Below are 18,293 nucleotides of genomic sequence, written 5' to 3' on the forward strand. Positions count from 1 at the left end.
AAATGCAGAAAAAAAATATATGCAAAAAAGCTACTTTAAGGCCACAGAACAGCTAAGTGGGAGGAAAACAACTCTGCCAAGGCTTTCCCCTAGATGCAAACCTCTGCACTCAGTCCTCACAAAAATCACTGAGCGTTTATTCCACAAGATGGCAGAGCTGCCCCAAATGCCAGAGCCATGTTTGGAGCAGCTAACACCGCTCTTTTGCTCTTGGCTAGATGTGTGTTGACTTCCCTGGCTCCCCCTCCTGCCGTCCAAGAGCTTCTTTCACACAGATTTCCTAGATTAGGACTCCATCCCAGGTTAGAAATTCTGAGACTGGCACCAGCTCAGGACAGCAATCACTAAGTAGTGACTCACGTGACAGCATCCTGGCATAGAGGGACCCTGCTGGATGTTTCTGATGATGATACCGCCCTCCTTCCTGCTTACTTACATAATACATTCCTGGTAAATGAATCCTCAACAAAACAATCGCTCTCCCAGCCATCTTCCTAGATCATCCTGTACTCACCACTAAGCCCATGTTCCAAAAGAAACACCAGAAACATCATTCCATTTCCAGGTCAACATATCTTCCTCCCTCAAATTAAAGAATTCCAAAGGCACCAACCACCCTGTCTGGAGTACTGACATCACTTGTACCACACACTCCTCTTCAAACCTGGCCACCCCACTAAGCCTCTTACTCGTAGTATACACACCGCTTTAACGAGTGCCCTCCAGAGATGTGGGAATTTTGTGTCACATACTATGCAACTTCCCTAGACAGGGACTGTGTTCATGTCTCAATTTATATAGCACCCAGCATCTCATCAGATGGCTTTAGGCACTCAGATGGAAGATGGGAGTCAGAAACCCTGTATCACCAGCCAGTAGGAAGTGTGCAACTATGGTTAAGTCCTTCTTGCCAAATATTAGGCTCTTTGCCTATAAAACAGAATAGTGAAAAATTAGAAATAACTTAAGTATTTTTCAGCAGGGGACAGTAAATAAATTATAGAATACCCATACAATAAATTACATGTAATTGTGAAAGGAGATATGAACTAATATGGAAAAATACCATAAATGAAAATTGCAAGCCACTGAATAATGTAAGAATATGATTCCATTACTTCGTTTTTTAAAAAGTTATACCTGTGTATGTATATTTATATATGTACCAGAACCATGTCTGGAAGGATGGAAGGACATATATCAAATTATACCATGGCTCCTTCAAGAGTGAGGATGCTATCTATATAAGGGAGGACATTTCACATTTATTTTCTTTTACGTGGTTTTAATTTTTCCTGGTATGTATTGGTTTTGAAATTTATGAGGGGGAAAAAATTCAGCAAAATGACTCGATAAAGTAATTTTTTTTTAAGATTTTATTTTTAAGGAATCTCTACACCCAACATGGGGCTCGAACTTACAACCCTGAGACCAAGACTCGCATGCTCTACCAACCGAGCCAGCCAAGTACCCCTATTATTTTACAGGGGGTCCGAGTAGAGGTCCGAGTTGACTTTTTCAGAGTCATAAAAATTCATCAAGAACTAATACTCCTTGAGGCGCCTGGCTGGCTTGTTGGCTGGGTGGCCGACCCTTGATTTTGGCTTGGGTCGTGATCTTAGGGTCCTAGGATAGAGCCCCGCTCTATCTATCCATGGGCTTCACGCTCGGCAGGAAGTCTGCTTCAGCATTCTCTCTCTCCCTCTGCTCCTCCCCTCCCCCCTCCGCCAGTTGGTCTCTAAAATAAATAAATCTTAAAAAAAAAAAGAACTAATACTCAAAAAGAATTACTATACCTTAGTGTTCAGATTGTAAGAAATCACATTTTATTTTAAAAATCAAACACTATGAAAAACCTTTCACTGTTATTTCCTTATTACTCAAAAATAATCATCATACTAAGTCCACACAGTCTGGGACAACCTTAAGTTCCTGCCATGTTATGTCTTTCCATGAAAAAAATTAATGAATAACTGAAGTAATCTAACTTTAAACATCTTAAAAAACATACTAAAATACCTTTTCACATTATTTTTCAAAAAAGATTTTTTATTTGATCATACATGTTGATTTTTTTAATACCCATATCCAACAGGAATCTTAGAAAAAAGAATCACTGCATCAAAAAATAGGACTTCAAAAAATTTTTTAAAAGATTTTATTTATTTATTTATTGGACAGAGAGAGAGACAGCCAGCGAGAAAGAGGGAACACAAGCAGGGGTAGTGGGAGAGGAAGAAGCAGGCTCCTCGCGGACGAGCCCGATGCGGGGCTCGATCCCAGGACTCTGGGATCACACCCTGAGCCAAAGGCAGATGCTTAACGACTGAGCCACCCAGGCGCCCCAGGACTTGAAATTTTGTTTTGAAAAAGAGTTGTCAACATTATGGCAGATCTAGAAATATTTAAGCTGGGCAATCAATCAATAATGCAATTAACCATTTATCAACTGGAAGTGTCCTAGACAATCCATTCTTATAAATAAGTGTCTCCCCTGAAGTCGAAGAGATCAATTATTCAACTTTCTGTGTCTTCCTAACCTTTTCCAGCTTTCCTTTCTCCCCCTCAAAGTTTTGGTACATAAGAAATGCTCAAGTAATTGACTTGAATTACCGGAAGTAACTGAATGAATGACCCAATTAATTAAATATTCCCCACTACTTAACTGATGAAACAAGTCTTCCAATGGATCTATTTGCTCTGGTCAGGTATAAAACATATTCAATAAAAGTGTGCCAAATGTAAGCCCAAAGGTAAGAGCACACCTGCTGTGTCTGCAGGATAGCAAGGAGGCCATGTGGCTGGAGTAGAGTCAGCAGCAAGGAGACAGTGAGGAAGGGTAACAAGTGGCCAGAAGAAGGAGGGCCACTGCAGGCCAGTGTATGGGCCTGTAACATGCATGAACAAATACCAACAGTTCTGGGCAGTGGGAGACATGAATGTTGGTTTTATTATTCTTTTTTTTTTTTTTAAGATTTTATTTATTTATTTATTTATTTGACAGAGAGAGAGAGAGAGAGAGAGAGAGAGAGAGAGAGACAGCCAGCAAGAGAAGGAACACAAGCATGGGGAGTGGGAGAGGAAGAAGCAGGCTTCCAGCAGAGCATGAGCCCGATGTGGGGCTCAATCCCAGGACCCTGGGATCACACCCTGAACTGAAGGCAGATGCCCAATGACTGAGCCACCCCATGGTTTTATTATTCTTAATAATAATTTCTGGATTTCCTTTCAATTTTATCAACATAAAAAGGCAAGTTACCAAAACGAGTATACTGAATGTAGAGAAGATCACTTCCATAAACAAGGTAAAAGGCACCAACAAAATCCTTGGTGAAGTTTCAATAAGGTCCTGGTTTTGATAATGATATTATAGTACTATAATGTAAGAAATATACACCGAAGTATTTAGAAGTCTGAAATTTATTTTCAAACAATTCAGAAAAAATACTTTGAAATACCTTAAGGCCAAAAAATAATAACTAAGTAGGAGGAAAGCTACCTTACCAACAGAGAGATCCAGGTGAACACGTCAGGGCTATCCCCCCTATTGAGAACGAAGCATTGTCAGTAGTTCCATCAACTCTTCAAAGCAACTGACCTTAGTTTGGCAGCAACTGATCTGCTCAGCCTTAACCCAGTTCAGAAAGCCTGCAATTAAGTCAGAAAGCACACCTAACAGTCTCAGAAAAGACTCTATGATTATGCTGTTGACGTTGCTCTGCTTCCATCTCCAAATGCCTAATTGCTACTCATCCTTCAAGGCCCTGTGAAAGTACCACCTTCTTCCACCCCTGCCCCCAAACCACCAACCTAAATATCACCTCTCTCCCAGAGTCAGATCCAAATAGCATTTAATGAACACTAAAACCAAGAGTGTCCCATTCATCATTGTATACTCAACAGTTAGCAGAGGTCCTGGGCATATAGTAAGGGCTCAACAAGTTGAGTCCTGAGTTCAACTTTCACGTGGCAAGCACACATTATTACTGTCAGTATTCTCTCCCATAGTTTTAAGTATTTATATTACAGGCAACGGCAGTCTTATCAGTTCCCCTAGACAGAAAAACCTAGAGCACTGATCAGATGTCTCATTCATTATTCTAACTCTAGAACAATGAATTCTCAAGCAGTTCTCCACCAGTACATGCCTGATGGCAAACCATAGACACTTACAACTTTCCAAACTACAATGGCCATAACCCTATGACTTTCTACTCATGACAACAGAGAACACAGCACATGAAAGCTAAACTACTGTAGGCATTACACGAAAATGGACCTGATTAATTTTAAAATAAATCATTTGCAAAAACAATTATAGACATTACTCTAAAACATACCGGGTTAACTTACAAGTAAATCATTTGTAAACATTCAGTATTTTAGTGACAAATAATTTCCTACTCATTTTATAACTGACAACATATCAAGACTCCATGGGTTAGAATCATTGATCTAAACCACAGAGCAATGTGTCTCATTTCTAACAGGTACATAGATTAAAAGAAAAAAAAAAAAAAGCTGAATAAGCCTGTACTTCTATTGGGTCTTCTCCCTTATTTATTTTGTGGTTCATATAGAATATTGACAAATGAGAGAGCTTAGAATAGTCTGGCACTTAGATGGCACTAAATAGTTGTTGACTAAAACAAATGAATGGACCACAGCCCCTTTCCAAAAAGCTCTGGTAACCTGTGAATGACCAAATAGGTTGGGCCCAGATTTAGAGAACAATCTGAGATCTCTGAACTTCTAAGGGCACCTACACTAACAATTTTATTTTAAAACATAAACAAATGCCTACCCAAGTAGAAGAATTTCAACAGTATTCTCCTCTGGCTTCTACGTCATCAAAGCAAATAGCCCAGAGCACTTACTCTTCCTAGCTCAAACTCAAGGTAATCTGACCTCTATCGTTGCTATAACCTTTCTTAGAAAAACGGGCAAGTACTTCAGTTAGTTGCAGTGGTTTCTAAATTCCCCAGAAAATCCTCTGTGTAACCCGAAGAAGCAAAAAAAGACGTGAACTCTTACCACCATCCTTTCCCAAAGCTCATCTGTCCTGCCCTCACTTTACCTTATTTCCATCCTTTCCACAAACCAGAGACACAGCTAAACTAACTGACAGGACAGAAACCGTATGTGTGTGTGTGTTTTGGAAAGAGCTTAAAACCCCACCGAATATGTAAACTTTAAAACAGGCACTGGAGGGGGTGCCTGAATGGCTCAGTTGGTTAAGCGTCTGCCTTCAGCTCAGGGAATGATCTCAGGGTCCTAGGATTGAGCCCCACATGAGGCTCTGTGCTCCGTGGGGAGTCTGCTTCTCCCCCCCCCCCACTCCTTGCTCACGCTCCCTCGCTCGCTCTCTCTCAAATGAATGAATTTTTTAAAATATTTAAATAAGTAAAGAAACAAATACTAAAACAGGCACTGTATTTAGCCTCTAGTCTACTTAGCCTCTAGCCTAGTCTCTTCACTCCTCTCATCTGCACAGCATATTTCCCGGTGATGTAGGAACAATTTATTACCAATTTCAAGTGATATCTAACATAACACCACATTCAAGACAATATAATTTAAGAGCTTAGTCTTCTGAATTATAAGGAACATGGCTGTCATCTAGAGCTCTCCACACCAAAACAGACAACCAAGTTCTGAGATTAAATTTCCACCTCATTTGAACAAGTTCCTTTCTCCCACATGACAAAAAAGTAGGTTGGGAGGAGAGGAGCACTGCCCCTGATAGAAGGCTCAGCAAGAAAAGGGAAACTGTGTACACCCAAGAAGAGCCCACAAGGCTAAGGCACAACACTAGACCCACCGGGACAAAAGACCAAACTAAAGGCACCACAGAGGAGCCAGGACTGAATATTTGAGTACTTTCAGCTTAGTATTTTCAAAAAGCTGCTCTGCTATACCATTTATGTTAACCACATGGCACGTGGTCAAGACCCCACACCCCAAAAGGGCATCTGGGTGGGTCAATTGGTTAGCATCCGACTCTTGATCTCAGGTTCATGACTTCAAGCCCCACCTTGGGCTCCACTCTGGGCATGGAGCCTACATAAAAAAAATAATAATAAGGGGTGCCTGGGTGGCTCAGTTGGATAAGCATCTGCCTTCAGCTCAGGTCACAATCCCAGGGTCCTGGGATCAAACCCCACGTCGGGCTCTCTGCTCGGCCAGGAGCCTGCTTCTCCCTCTCCCTCTGCCTGCTGCTCCCTCTGCTTGTGCTCTCTCTCTCTGTCAAATAAATAAATAAAATCTTTAAAAATAAATAATAAAAGTATGCAATTCTGACGACAAATACTCATTATAGTGTCAGTCTTTTAAATGGTCCTGTTAAAAATAAAACAATTTAAATGTCATTCACCATTTAACAAAGTAAAATTTTCTATTTATAATTTAAAGTACTCCTAATACTTGGAATTTGCCCTTCTAGAAGAAAAGTAAGTATTTTCAAATCTTATATTCATTGTTAAATATATAAATTAGATTTAGTACAACACAAATGAGGACATAAATGTACAGATTTGGTGACAGCTAAAATTAAAGTCACAAGTATGTAGTGTCAAAATACAGAATCATCAATATTCAATTGACTACCTTCTCTCCAATGAAATAACATAACAGGAATTGTGCTACACACACCTTTGCTTATGTTGTCCCCTCTGCTGGAATACCCTGACGCCATCTATCACTCATGGGACAGTACTATCCATCCATCAAGATTCAGCTTAAAAATTATTGAACACTTGGGGCACCTGGGTGGCACAGCGGTTAAAGCGTCTGCCTTCGGCTCAGGGCGTGATCCTGGCGTTATGGGATCAAGCCCCACATCAGGCTCCTCTGCTATGAGCCTGTTTCTTCCTCTCCCACTCCCCCTGCTTGTGTTCCCTCTCTCGCTGGCTGTCTCTATCTCTGTCAAATAAATAAATAAAATCTTTAAAAAAAAAAATTATTGAACACTACATCTGAAACTAATGATGTACTATGTGTTGGCTAACTGAATTTAAATTAAAAAAAAAAAAAAAGATTCAGGGCGCCTGGGTGGCTCAGTGGTTAGATGTCTGCCTTCAGTTCAGGTCATGATCCCAGCGTTCTGGGGTCAAGCCCCACACTGGGCTCCCTGCTCAGCGGGAAGCCTGCTTCTCCCTCTCCCACTCCCCCTGCTTGTGTCCCTCTCTCACTGCCTCTCTCTCTGTCAAATAAGTAAATAAAATATTTAAAAAAAAAAAAAGATTCAGCTTAAATGGCATGTCTCCTAAGTTAGGATGGTCTTCAGGCAGCCACTAAGTCTTACTTGTATCAGTGATACTACTTGTTTTAGCACAGCGCCTGGTACTTAGCAGGTTCATAGGGTGTTCCAACTGAGCAAAAGAAGATATGCAATCGAAGGTTGGTAGCAAAATCTCTTCTCACCTTTCCTGCCCTAGCTGCAGGAAGACAATTTCATTTAATCTTTACTATTTCCCCAAGTCTCTCACTAAAAGAACTTCTCAGAATATTCTTCTCCAGGGAACAATGGGCAACCCACAATCTCCTCAAGCTTCATTCTTCCTCTGAGCTCATACGTACATAATAAGTTTTATTTTGAGAATAACAGAGCCCATACTCCCCACACACTGGAAAGGGAGAAGGTTACATGTCACCCATATCTACCAAAGGAACACTTCCCAGGTCTAGAACCATGTCCTCAATAGAATCTCATGAGAATTGATTCCACAGCTCATTTCTGGCTAAATTTTCCAAAACACTACGTCTTCCCCTTGTTAGGTCTGCCGTAGTCCAGAAGAAGGCTATCCTGTGAGACCTTAGGCCATCACAGTCATCTAGGAAATGCCAGAATTTACCTACACTTAATTCCCTTCTCCCTTACTCTACCCCTTTCAATTTATAATAAGTCAAACTTTGCAAAATAAAGAAATTTTTAAAGATGAATGTTGATCAAGAACTTTGGGGTATGAGCTATCAGTGGGAAACACTTAGAATTTTATGAAAAATTTTAAAGTGTGGCTTATATAATAATTAATGTGATTTTTTTAAATATGGTAAAATACATATGTAATAATATTGACTATGCATATTATGATCATAACTATATTTTCTAAATACTGAAAGAAAATAAAATTCTTAATTTCGGTATTATAAATGACAATAAATAAAAGTAAAAGACAAGAGAAAATAAAGTACAACGTATATAAGACAAAGGATCAGTATCCATAATGTACAAAGAAAACCTGACAAATCAATAATAAAAACAACCCAACAGGAAGTGAGCAAAGAAAATTCACAGAAAAATAGATAAAAATCTTCAATAAACACATGAAAAACTGTTCAATCTCATTAAAAAAAAAATGGACCTTAAAAAATGAAGTCTTGTTTACAATGTGAACACAAATTTGAGAAAATTTAAAAGATGAATAATATCCACAGACGGCAAGGATGTAAGAGAAAATGTACTCTACCATACTCTTGGTCAAAATATTAAGTGGAATGGTCATTTTGGAGGGTAATTTGTTAACGCAATTTAAAATGTGCATTCCCTTGAACCCAGCAATTATACTCAAAGAAAGTTATTCCAAAGGACTATTTACCGACTGTTCAAAAATATATGTTCAAGGAATACCAATGCAACATTGTTTGAAACACTGACTGCTCAGAAACACTCTAAATGTCCATCAAAAGGGAAATGGTTAAATATATGATGGAACATTCTTACAAGACAGTAATATTCAATCATTAAAAAGAATGAAACAAACGTACTGACAAAGATCTCAAGACGACTATAAAAATAAAACAATAAGCCTAGAATTAAAACCAATTACATTTAAAAATAATAAAATCTTAATTGCCTCCCTACCTATGTAAACATATAGAAAAAGATCTGTAAAAATAACAAACTAATAAAAGAGGTTTACCCAAGGGAAAAGGAGCAAGATAGAAGACACTTCTTACTTTAACTCCTAATACATCTACATGACATTTTTATGATCAGTATAGTCTGTATTATTTTATAGTGCTTTTTAAAAAGGAAAATAAAAAATAAATACACATATACACAAAAAAGTGGCTTAGATATTCTTCACTGTAAAAGGCAAAGATCAAGATTTATTCATAGTTAGCACCATCTCGGACTGTGAACATTTACCACAAATATAACATTATTGAAATGTTAATCCAAGTAGCTATTAATGCAACAAGCAATCACTACTTAAAAGAAAAAAATCCCTCTGTATAGTCATGAATGTGTACAACCTCCCAGCCTGTCTATTACCATAACGTCTTCTCTTTCAGTCATGTTAGTAAAGCTCATAGTGGAACATCCCTTTTGCATACAACAATTATAAACCAGAAAAAAATATTAAAAAACAAATATGAAAAGGCACTAAAGAGTAACAAAAAGCCTGCAGAAACAGGAGTCGGATATTTGGAATAAGAGAAGGGCATTAGGTAAGTTTCCCATATTTTAAGGCTTTTCACCGAAAGGCAGGCTCCAGTCAGTAACAGTGGGTAGCTAAAACTCAAGTAAGAAACTTTTAGTCTTACTGGTTGAAGAAATAAAAGACAAAGTTCAGTTCAACTACAACAGCTGGAAAGTGAGGGAGAAAGTCCTAAAAAGAGAAAGCTACGAAAGGGTGGCCTCATTTTCTTCATATAATTCTGCCTAAATCTCTGGCTGATCTTTGAATGTACAGTTTCAAGCAGCCCAGTGTAAGCTAAAAGAACCGAGCAGAGGTTTCAGCTGCTGCCCCCTGCAGAGGAAAAAAATTTGGAATTTGAGAGATCAGCATTCTTTGGAGGAACATACTATAATCCAAGCTCTACAACACAGCAGACCCCATGTGCAGGATGCAATACAAAAATTTAGACATGAAGAAAAGGGAAAATGTGATCTTTAGGCAATAGGAAAAAAAACCCTCAATCAATAGAGATTAACTTCAAGATAATCCAGATGTTGAACTTGGCAGACTGGACTTTAAAGCAACTATTAAAACTATGCTCATAATGAATTTACAGTCTCCAAGATCTCAGCAGAGAAGCTAGAGGGAAAAAGGGGAATTCTAGGACTAAAAAACATCAGAAATGGGGTGCCTGGGTGGCTCAGTTGGTTAAGGGTCTGCCTTCGGCTTGGGTCATGATACCAGGGTCCTGGGATAGAACCCCACAGGGCTCCCTGCCCAGTGAGGAGCCTGCTTCTCCCTCTCCTGCTCCTGCTCCCCCTGCTTATGCTCGCCTTCTCTGTGTGTGTGTGTCAAATAAATAAAACCTTTAAAAAAATTTTTTTTAATCTAAGAAAAATTAAATAAATAAATAAATAAATAAATAATAAAAATAAAAAACACCAGAAATGAAAAATGCCCTGGATGGGCTTAACAGTAGATTGGAATCGAGAGAAGAAAGAATTTGGAAATAGAAATATTCAATCTGAAGGGCGCCTGGGTGGCTCAGCTGTTAAGCGTCTGCCTTCGGCTCAGGTCATGATCCCAGCATCCTGGAATCGAGGCCCGCATCGGGCTCCCTGCTTCTCCCTCTCACACTCTCCTCATTTCTCTTCCCTCTTTCGCTGCCTCTCTCTGTCAAATAAATAAATAAAATCTTAAAAGAAAAAAAAAAAGGAAATACTGAATCTGAAAAAGGGGGGAAAGGGGGAAAAAGAAAAGAAAAAAATCACCAAGTCCCAGGGACCTGTGACCCACTATCAAAAGCTCTAACATAATTCTAATGTGAATCACCAAAAAAGGAAGACAGAAACTGAGAGAATTGGACAGAAAAAAATATTCACAGAAATAATGGTTGAAATTTGATTTTAAAAAAATTTTCAAATTCAAGCTCAGTGACTCTCAAACAGGTTAAAAAAATACATCACGGTCAAAATGCTAAAAAGCAACAATAAACAGAAAAATCTTAAAAGCAACCAAGAGGAAAATACATTCATTATACACAGAGAAACAAGGATATGAATGATCACTAACTTCCCTTCAGAAACAGAGGCCAGAGGACCATGAACAACACCTTTACAGTACTTAAAAAGAAAAAAAAAAAACAAAAACAAAACCGTAAACCCAACATTCTATATCCAGTGGAAATATCCTTCAAGTCTGAAAGTTAAATAGTCATTCAGATAAGCAAAAGCCAAGAGAATTTGTCACCAGAAAACCTGCACTATGAGAAAGACTACAGGAAAATTTTTAGGCTGAAAAGAAATATTCAGGAAGATATGAAGAAGTAGAAATGGTAAATATGTGCATAAATTAGCCTCTTTTGTCTTCTTCGTCTTTATAATACATAGTTATTAAGAGCAAAAATTATAATACTGTATAGTGGATTTTATAGCACATATAAATATATCATGAGACAGGTAGAGCATAAAAGGGGGAAGGATTAACAGACTACACATTTTATATAAACTGGTTCAATATTAAAAGTAAACTCTGAAAACTTTAGGATATATATCATAATCCCTACAGTAACCTCTAAAACAAACGCTAAGAAATACAACTAATAGTTAATAGCTAAATTAAAATGAAATTTGAAAAAAAATTCAATTAACCTAAAAAAACAGGAAAGGTGGAAAAGAACAAAACACAGGATAAATAGGAAACAAAAAGCAAAGTGGTGAATCTAAAAGCAACTGTATCAATAATTACATTTAATGCAAACTACACATTGCACTTAAAACCAAAACCCAACTAGATATATACTATCTATAAAACACACTTTGAATTTAAAGACACAGTTAACGTTGAAAGAAAAGTGATAGCAATAGATACACCATGCATATAGAAAGCAAAGTATCTGTACTAGTAACACATAAAGCAGACTTCAAATCAAAGTCTATTACCAACGATACCATGACATTTCACATTATAAAGGGAAAAATTCACCAAGAAGACATAACAATTATAAATGTATATGCCCCTAATAACAAAACTTCAAAATACATGAAGCAAAACTGACAGAATTCACTGGAGAAACAGACAAATCCACAATCATGGTTAGAGATTTTTAACATCCCTCTCTTGGGAATTGACAGAATTAGACAAAAAAACAAAATCAATGAAGATATAGGTCAGAAAAACACCATCAATCACCTTGACCTTGACCTAATTGACAGATATAGAGCAGATATATAATGGCAGAACATACTTTTTTTTCCCCCAAGTGTATATGGAGCATTCACCAAGACAGAGCATATGCTGGGCCACAAAATAAGTCCCAACACATTTTAAAAGACTGAAATCCTATAAAGTATGCTCTCTGACCACAATGGAATTACATTACAAATCAGTAACAATAAAGTATCTCTAAAAACTCGAATACTTAGAAATGAAACAACACACTTTAAAGTTAACCCATTATCAACAAATGAATCACAATATATCTTGAATGAACAAAACTGAAAATACAACATATCCAAATTTGTAGGATGCAGCTAAAGCAGTGCTTAATGGGAAATTTGTAACTTTAAATGCTAATACTAGAAAAGAAGATCTAAAACTAATGACCTAAGTGGGTTTTGTTTTGTTTTGTTTTTTTTTTTGGTTTTGGTTTTGGTTTTTAATGACCTAAGTTTCTAGAAAAATGTAAAGGAAGAAAATAAGATCAGACAAAACAAAAAACAAAAAAAAAGATAAAAAAACAACAGAAATCAATGGCATTTTGAGAAAATTAAGGTAAAACATTGGTTCTTTGAAACCATCAACAAAATTGATAAATCCCTAGCTATACTAATCAAAAGAGAGGAAACACAAATTTGCAATATCAGAAATGAAAAGGATATAGCATTAAAATGATAAGGAAATATTAGTAAGGTGAAAAAAACATCATAGAAAGGTCCATTTTTTAAAAATTCACCATCAAAGCAGAAGCAAAAGTATATATAGAAGATGATTAAGTTAACACTAAATAGGAACCTGCCACAGTAGAAATCTCTTGTAACTCAGCAAGAGGAGAAGCCGGTTCAGTCTTCATACTGTTTTCTCCCATTGACTTGCAGTTCAACTCCAAGCCTGCAGCCCCCAATCCATCACCAAAGGAGTGGCAAGTCAGCGCAGATGAAACCTGGTCAGCTTCCAAAGGAGATTTCAACTGACCTAGAAGAAAAAAAGAAAGCCTAGGGAACATATACATATATATAATCAACCAGAAGTCCCAAAGCAGACTAAGATATCCAGGGACTTTTTAGTCCTCACAGCATACAACAATACATTCACAGGTTCCAGCACACATAGCCAAAACTCTGAGCACCTCAAAGAAAAAGGTCAATAGGAGACCAAAGTAAATAGAGGATTTTTCTGGAAGTGTTGACAAAAAGGCAGAAGCACTGGAGCGAGATGGCACCAGAAACAGAGAGAGAGGGACAGGACTCTTTAAGCACTATACCTCCAACCCAACGTTCAGACATATACAAGTAAAACCAATCACGAACGTGTACAGAAAGTTTGTCTACTGAATCACCAGTGAAGAACAGTATAAGAAACATTGCAACCCATTCAAAAATTTAATTTCAACACCATCTAAAACTTGTGGAGGTAGTATACAATGATTTAGACTGGTTCTCACTAGACAGGCAAGCTGGCCAGACAATTCTAGAACAGACGCTGACTCACCTTCTTCAGATTCCTTGTTACTGGAAGATGTGTTTTGCAAAGGATCCGTGTTAACTGTATCAACCAAATCTGATATAACCAAGTCAGGATCTAGGATGTCATGTGTCCCATTAGTGGACAGCCTGGAGGACCGTCTCCTCGATAAGTCTTTGTCAGTGTTTTCCGAATAGGTTTTTGACTTTTCCTGGGCTATAAACCATTAAGAGAATTATGGTCAAGAACCCGATAAGAAGAAATAACTCTATTACAGATTTCTGGGCTGGTTACCTTTATAAGGGCTTTACAGAGACTCCTGGAATATTAGACCAGTGATAAAAGGAAAGATCTTTTCTTAATTTATAGTTTTAAGTAAAGGCAGTCTCTCTACCAGGATAGAATCATCCTTACTCATGGTCTGAAAAATCTGTTTTAAGGTCATGCCCCAATCTTGACAACTAAGTTCTATTTTGGGGCTTCCCAACTTAAAAGTTTATGTACTAATTTTCAAAGTCAATAAGGTTTATAAAGCCTTAGGAAAATCACAAATTGTTTTTGGAGCCAAAGTATTTTTTTAAATCAATAAATAGCATTTTTGAAGTCTTACTCAACATATGAAATCCATCCCATCCCAGCCATTAAATTTCCAATGGAAATGTATTTATGGGTATGAAGATGACACCACTGAATCCAACATTAATATAGTTTGTGCTTTGGGATTTATTTTTCTTCAAGCAAAACTCCTTATCCAACCCAAACCATCCAATTAGCTCCTGTGACCAAAAACAGCATTAGAGCTTATATATAGGCAACAGGAAACAACATGGATACAGAGGAGGCTAATCCAATCAACATCAAGTTCTAGCCACACATACACAAACTGGAGACTCACACGAATTTTTGTCAAGCCGGGGACGTTTCAATGGGACTTCACTTCCTTTTGATATTTTCCGCCTTCTCAATTCCAATGTTATTGGTTGCAAAGTTTGAGAGTTTGAATCCACAGCTACAGTGTATATAAAACCACACAAAAGAAGTTATGTCATTTCTTCGTGCCCAATCCTCCTGATTATATAAACACACACACACACACACACACACACACACACACACACACACACACGCATGATAAACAGACCCCCAAAGGTCTAATAAGAAAAATGTAATGGGTGCAAGGCTACTTCCTTAATACGAGATGCTGACACCCTAGAGACTGACCTCCTTCATCTATTTCTCTCTCTTTTTTTTAAAGATTTATTTAAGTAATCTCTACACCCAATGTGGGACTCAAACTCAAGCCCCAACATCAAGAGTCACATGCTCTACCAACTGAGCCAAACAGGCGCCCCTTCTTTCATCTCTTTTTTTGTTTGTTTGTTTCTCCTATGACCCAGCTCTGCATCCACTTCTCTCCTAAAATCCCCTCTTTGAAACACTAAAGCCCCAGGAACGCCTGGGTGGCTCAGTGGGTTAAGGGTCTGCCTTCGGCTCAGATCACAATCCCAGGGTCCTGGGATCAAGTTCGGCATTGGGCTCCTTGCTCAGCAGGGAGCCTGCTTCTCCCTCTGCCTTCTCCCCCTGGGGCTTGGGCTTGCACATGTGCACACTCTCTCTCACAAATAAATAAAAATAAAATGTTCAAAAACATAAAAAATAAAACACTAAGCCCCAACATGACTTAAATTTTTTTTTTTTAAGATTTTCTTTATTTAGGGGCCGCTTGGGTGGCTCAGTCGTTAAGCGTCTGCCTTCAGCTCAGGGCGTGGTCCCAGCATTCTGGGATCGAGCCCCACATCAGGCTCCTCCGCTGTGAGCCTGCTTCTTCCTCTCCCACTCCCCCTGCTTGTGTTCCCTCTCTCGCTGGCTGTCTCTCTCTCTGTCAAATAAATAAATAAAATCTTTAAAAAATATATATTTTCTTTATTTAGGGGCACCTGGGTACCTCAGCCGGTCAAGCGTCTGCCTTCAGCTCAGGTCAGGCTCAGGTCATGGTCTGAGAGTGCAGTCCTGGGATCCAGACCTGCTTCAGGCTCCCAACTCAGCGGGGACTCTGTTTCTCCCCTCTCCTTATCCTCCCCACCCCCTTTTTAGATTTTATTTATTTGAGATTTTATTTATTTATTTGAGAGAGAAACGGAGAGGGTAAGCACGAGCTGGGGGGGGGGGGGGGACAGACGGAGGGAAAAGTGAGCCCAATGAGGAGTTCAATCCAGGACCCGAGGATCATAACCTGAGCCAAAGGCAGACACTTAACTGACTGAGCCACTCAGGCACCCCCAACATGACTACTTGAAAATATGAAGGTGCAAGGGCAATTTTTAAAAAGTCATTTTTATCACCATCAAATCTCATCAAAACTTGAATTACCCAATACTCAGAAAATCCACCATTCAAGCTAATTCCTAAGGTGTGTACCTGGGACTACAGCTTGAGTGTTGTCAATCTCTACCTGCTAAATTAGTTAGCTTGGCATTGGTCCTAGTTATGAGGGACCAAAAAGAACGTCAACATTTTTAACCTCTTAAAAACAATTCCAGGAAAATCTCAGGAGACTATGCTGTTTGATAGTCAGTGCTCCAGGCAAGGCTGCTGATCTCAACAAATCCAGCTCTGACATAATTTAGCAGTGCAGACACTAAACCCTTGGATAGTATTCACTCTTTATTTTTAAACCCAACATTTAAGAAGCTCTCCCCAATCATGAAAGATGAGAATCCAAAAAAAAGGCAGGAAACAAAAGAAATGAAACTAGGACGCTTGGGGGGGGGGGGAGGCTGAAAGGAGAGAGAGGGAGAAAGGGGGAAGGAGTTGGGGGGGTGGCCCACAGAGGGTCGGGGGTTTGGGGAATGGGGAAGAAGACTCACTGAAGACCAGTAGCTTCAGATCGGCCATATCGAAAGGCCCAACAAGAGACAGAGCTGAGAGCTCTGAGGAGGCAAACCAAATGAGTATGCTGAGCTCCTCGGCTATGTTCAATCTTCCCAATGTGCCAACATTATTTTGTTCCAAGTGGTGAGAACTTGGAAATCATACACATTCCAAATTAAACACAAATACAAACAACCCTCCCTAAATAGCTCAGATCCTGTTCCAATCAAGTCTGTAAACTTAGGGAGCTCAACACTCCACTCGGTCAATGAACTTTTTCCAAGCAATTTTTAAAGGAGATTTTAACTACACAGAAGATATTTGGTAAGCATTCTTCACTTTGATACCACGTACAAACCAGGGCTGACGACACAGAACCTTAGTGTTTCCCAAATTCTTTTTATGGTTAAGAATCATGGGGGAAGGGGCACCTGGGTGGCACAGCGGTTAAGCGTCTGCCTTCGGCTCAGGGCGTGATCCCGGCGTTATGGGATTGAGCCTCATATCAGGCTCCTCCGCTATGAGCCTGCTTCTTCCTCTCCCACTTCCCCTGCTTGTGTTCCCTCTCTCGCTGGCTGTCTCTATCTCTGTTGAATAAATAAATAAAATCTTAAAAAAAAAAAAAAAAAAAGAATCATGGGGGAAGGCTGTTAACAATTCCAGAGATTCTGACTGGGGAGAAATGGCTCGGGCAAACTTGGAAAACACCATTCTCTATTAAATCGATCCTATCTGGTATGAAATCTAACACTTACAAAATGAAAGCAATAAACTGAATGCCTCCCCACCTTTTTTCATCTGAGTGAAGTCACGTGGCTTCATGGGGGCAGTTGAGTTGAGTACAAAGTTGAGTACAACTACCCCAGTACATACTTTCGGGAGGGTACGAGCCAGAGCACGAACAGCTAAAGGGGAATCCATCAGAGCACTCAATTCCCACATACAGGCTTTCCTAAGCTGAGATGAAGACACATCAGACTTCTACCAGTTCTCATTTTCCACCTCTCCTTGCATAAGTGCCCTTCCTCCACTTACATAAAAAGGCCTGCCTAACACTCATCCTCCATCTTAACACGGTACACTGCCCAGAGGTTTAAAACCTCCAGACCTTCTTAACTGGAGTTCCTCAGCTGAACACAGAATGCAGAGGTAAGTTTCTCAATTCTCCCAAGTGTGGTTTACAACTAGTACCATACTCAATGCATGGAAGAGAAGTCAATTCACTATGGATGCCTTGGGCAGTTGGGGTTTAATTCTTTCCCAGAACCCTGTAGAGAAAGCCAGTGAATTTAGGCCACTGCTTTCAGACAGAAATATCACGAGAGCCACAAATGCAAGCCATATGTATAATTTTCAATTTTTTAGTTTAAAAAAAAGTAAATTTAATTTTAAGAATATATTTTAACCCCAATACATCCAAAAACATCACTCTGACATGTAATCAACATAAAAAATTGAGATATTTTGCCAGTTTTTTTGTACCTAGTATTTGAATTCCAGAGTATATTTTACATTCACAGCATATCTCAATTCAGACCACCCACATTTCTAGTACTCAACAGCCACATGTGGCTAGTGTCTACCATACTGGACAGGGCAGGTCTAGGCCATAATTAGGCCTAGGGACAATTCCACCATGCTCAGCTTTTGAGCACAAAACTCAGTTACAACCACTAAAGGAGGAGATGGCTTAATTCATTTGCGAAGAAATCAATCTATATCTAATTTCCTATCTTAAAGTTAGAACTCAGATGTGAGAAGGCTGTCTACTGGGAATGAATACTAATATTTATTTGAAGTAAATTAAGGCAGACGTTTTTCCCACAGAAATTAAGT

General features: G+C 38.8%; 1 protein-coding gene across 2 annotated transcripts in view; it reads right to left on the minus strand.

Annotated features, from left to right (window-relative positions):
- PHF20 (PHD finger protein 20) overlaps positions 1 to 18,293 on the minus strand; it is a 144,688-nt gene that overhangs the window by 56,938 nt on the left and 69,457 nt on the right. For both annotated transcript variants that reach the window (XM_045805736.2, XM_087853609.1), the window contains 3 exons: positions 14,482 to 14,595; positions 13,614 to 13,802; positions 12,918 to 13,097 (listed from right to left, as the gene is read on the minus strand). In XM_045805736.2, coding sequence (XP_045661692.1) covers positions 12,918 to 13,097; positions 13,614 to 13,802; positions 14,482 to 14,595 — 483 coding nt within the window. The remainder of the gene's footprint in view (positions 1 to 12,917; positions 13,098 to 13,613; positions 13,803 to 14,481; positions 14,596 to 18,293) is intronic.

This window comes from Ursus americanus, chromosome 22 (assembly GCF_024610735.1).
Source record: "Ursus americanus isolate L20-20 chromosome 22, mUrsAme1.1.p, whole genome shotgun sequence".
Lineage (NCBI taxonomy): Eukaryota > Metazoa > Chordata > Mammalia > Carnivora > Ursidae > Ursus > Ursus americanus.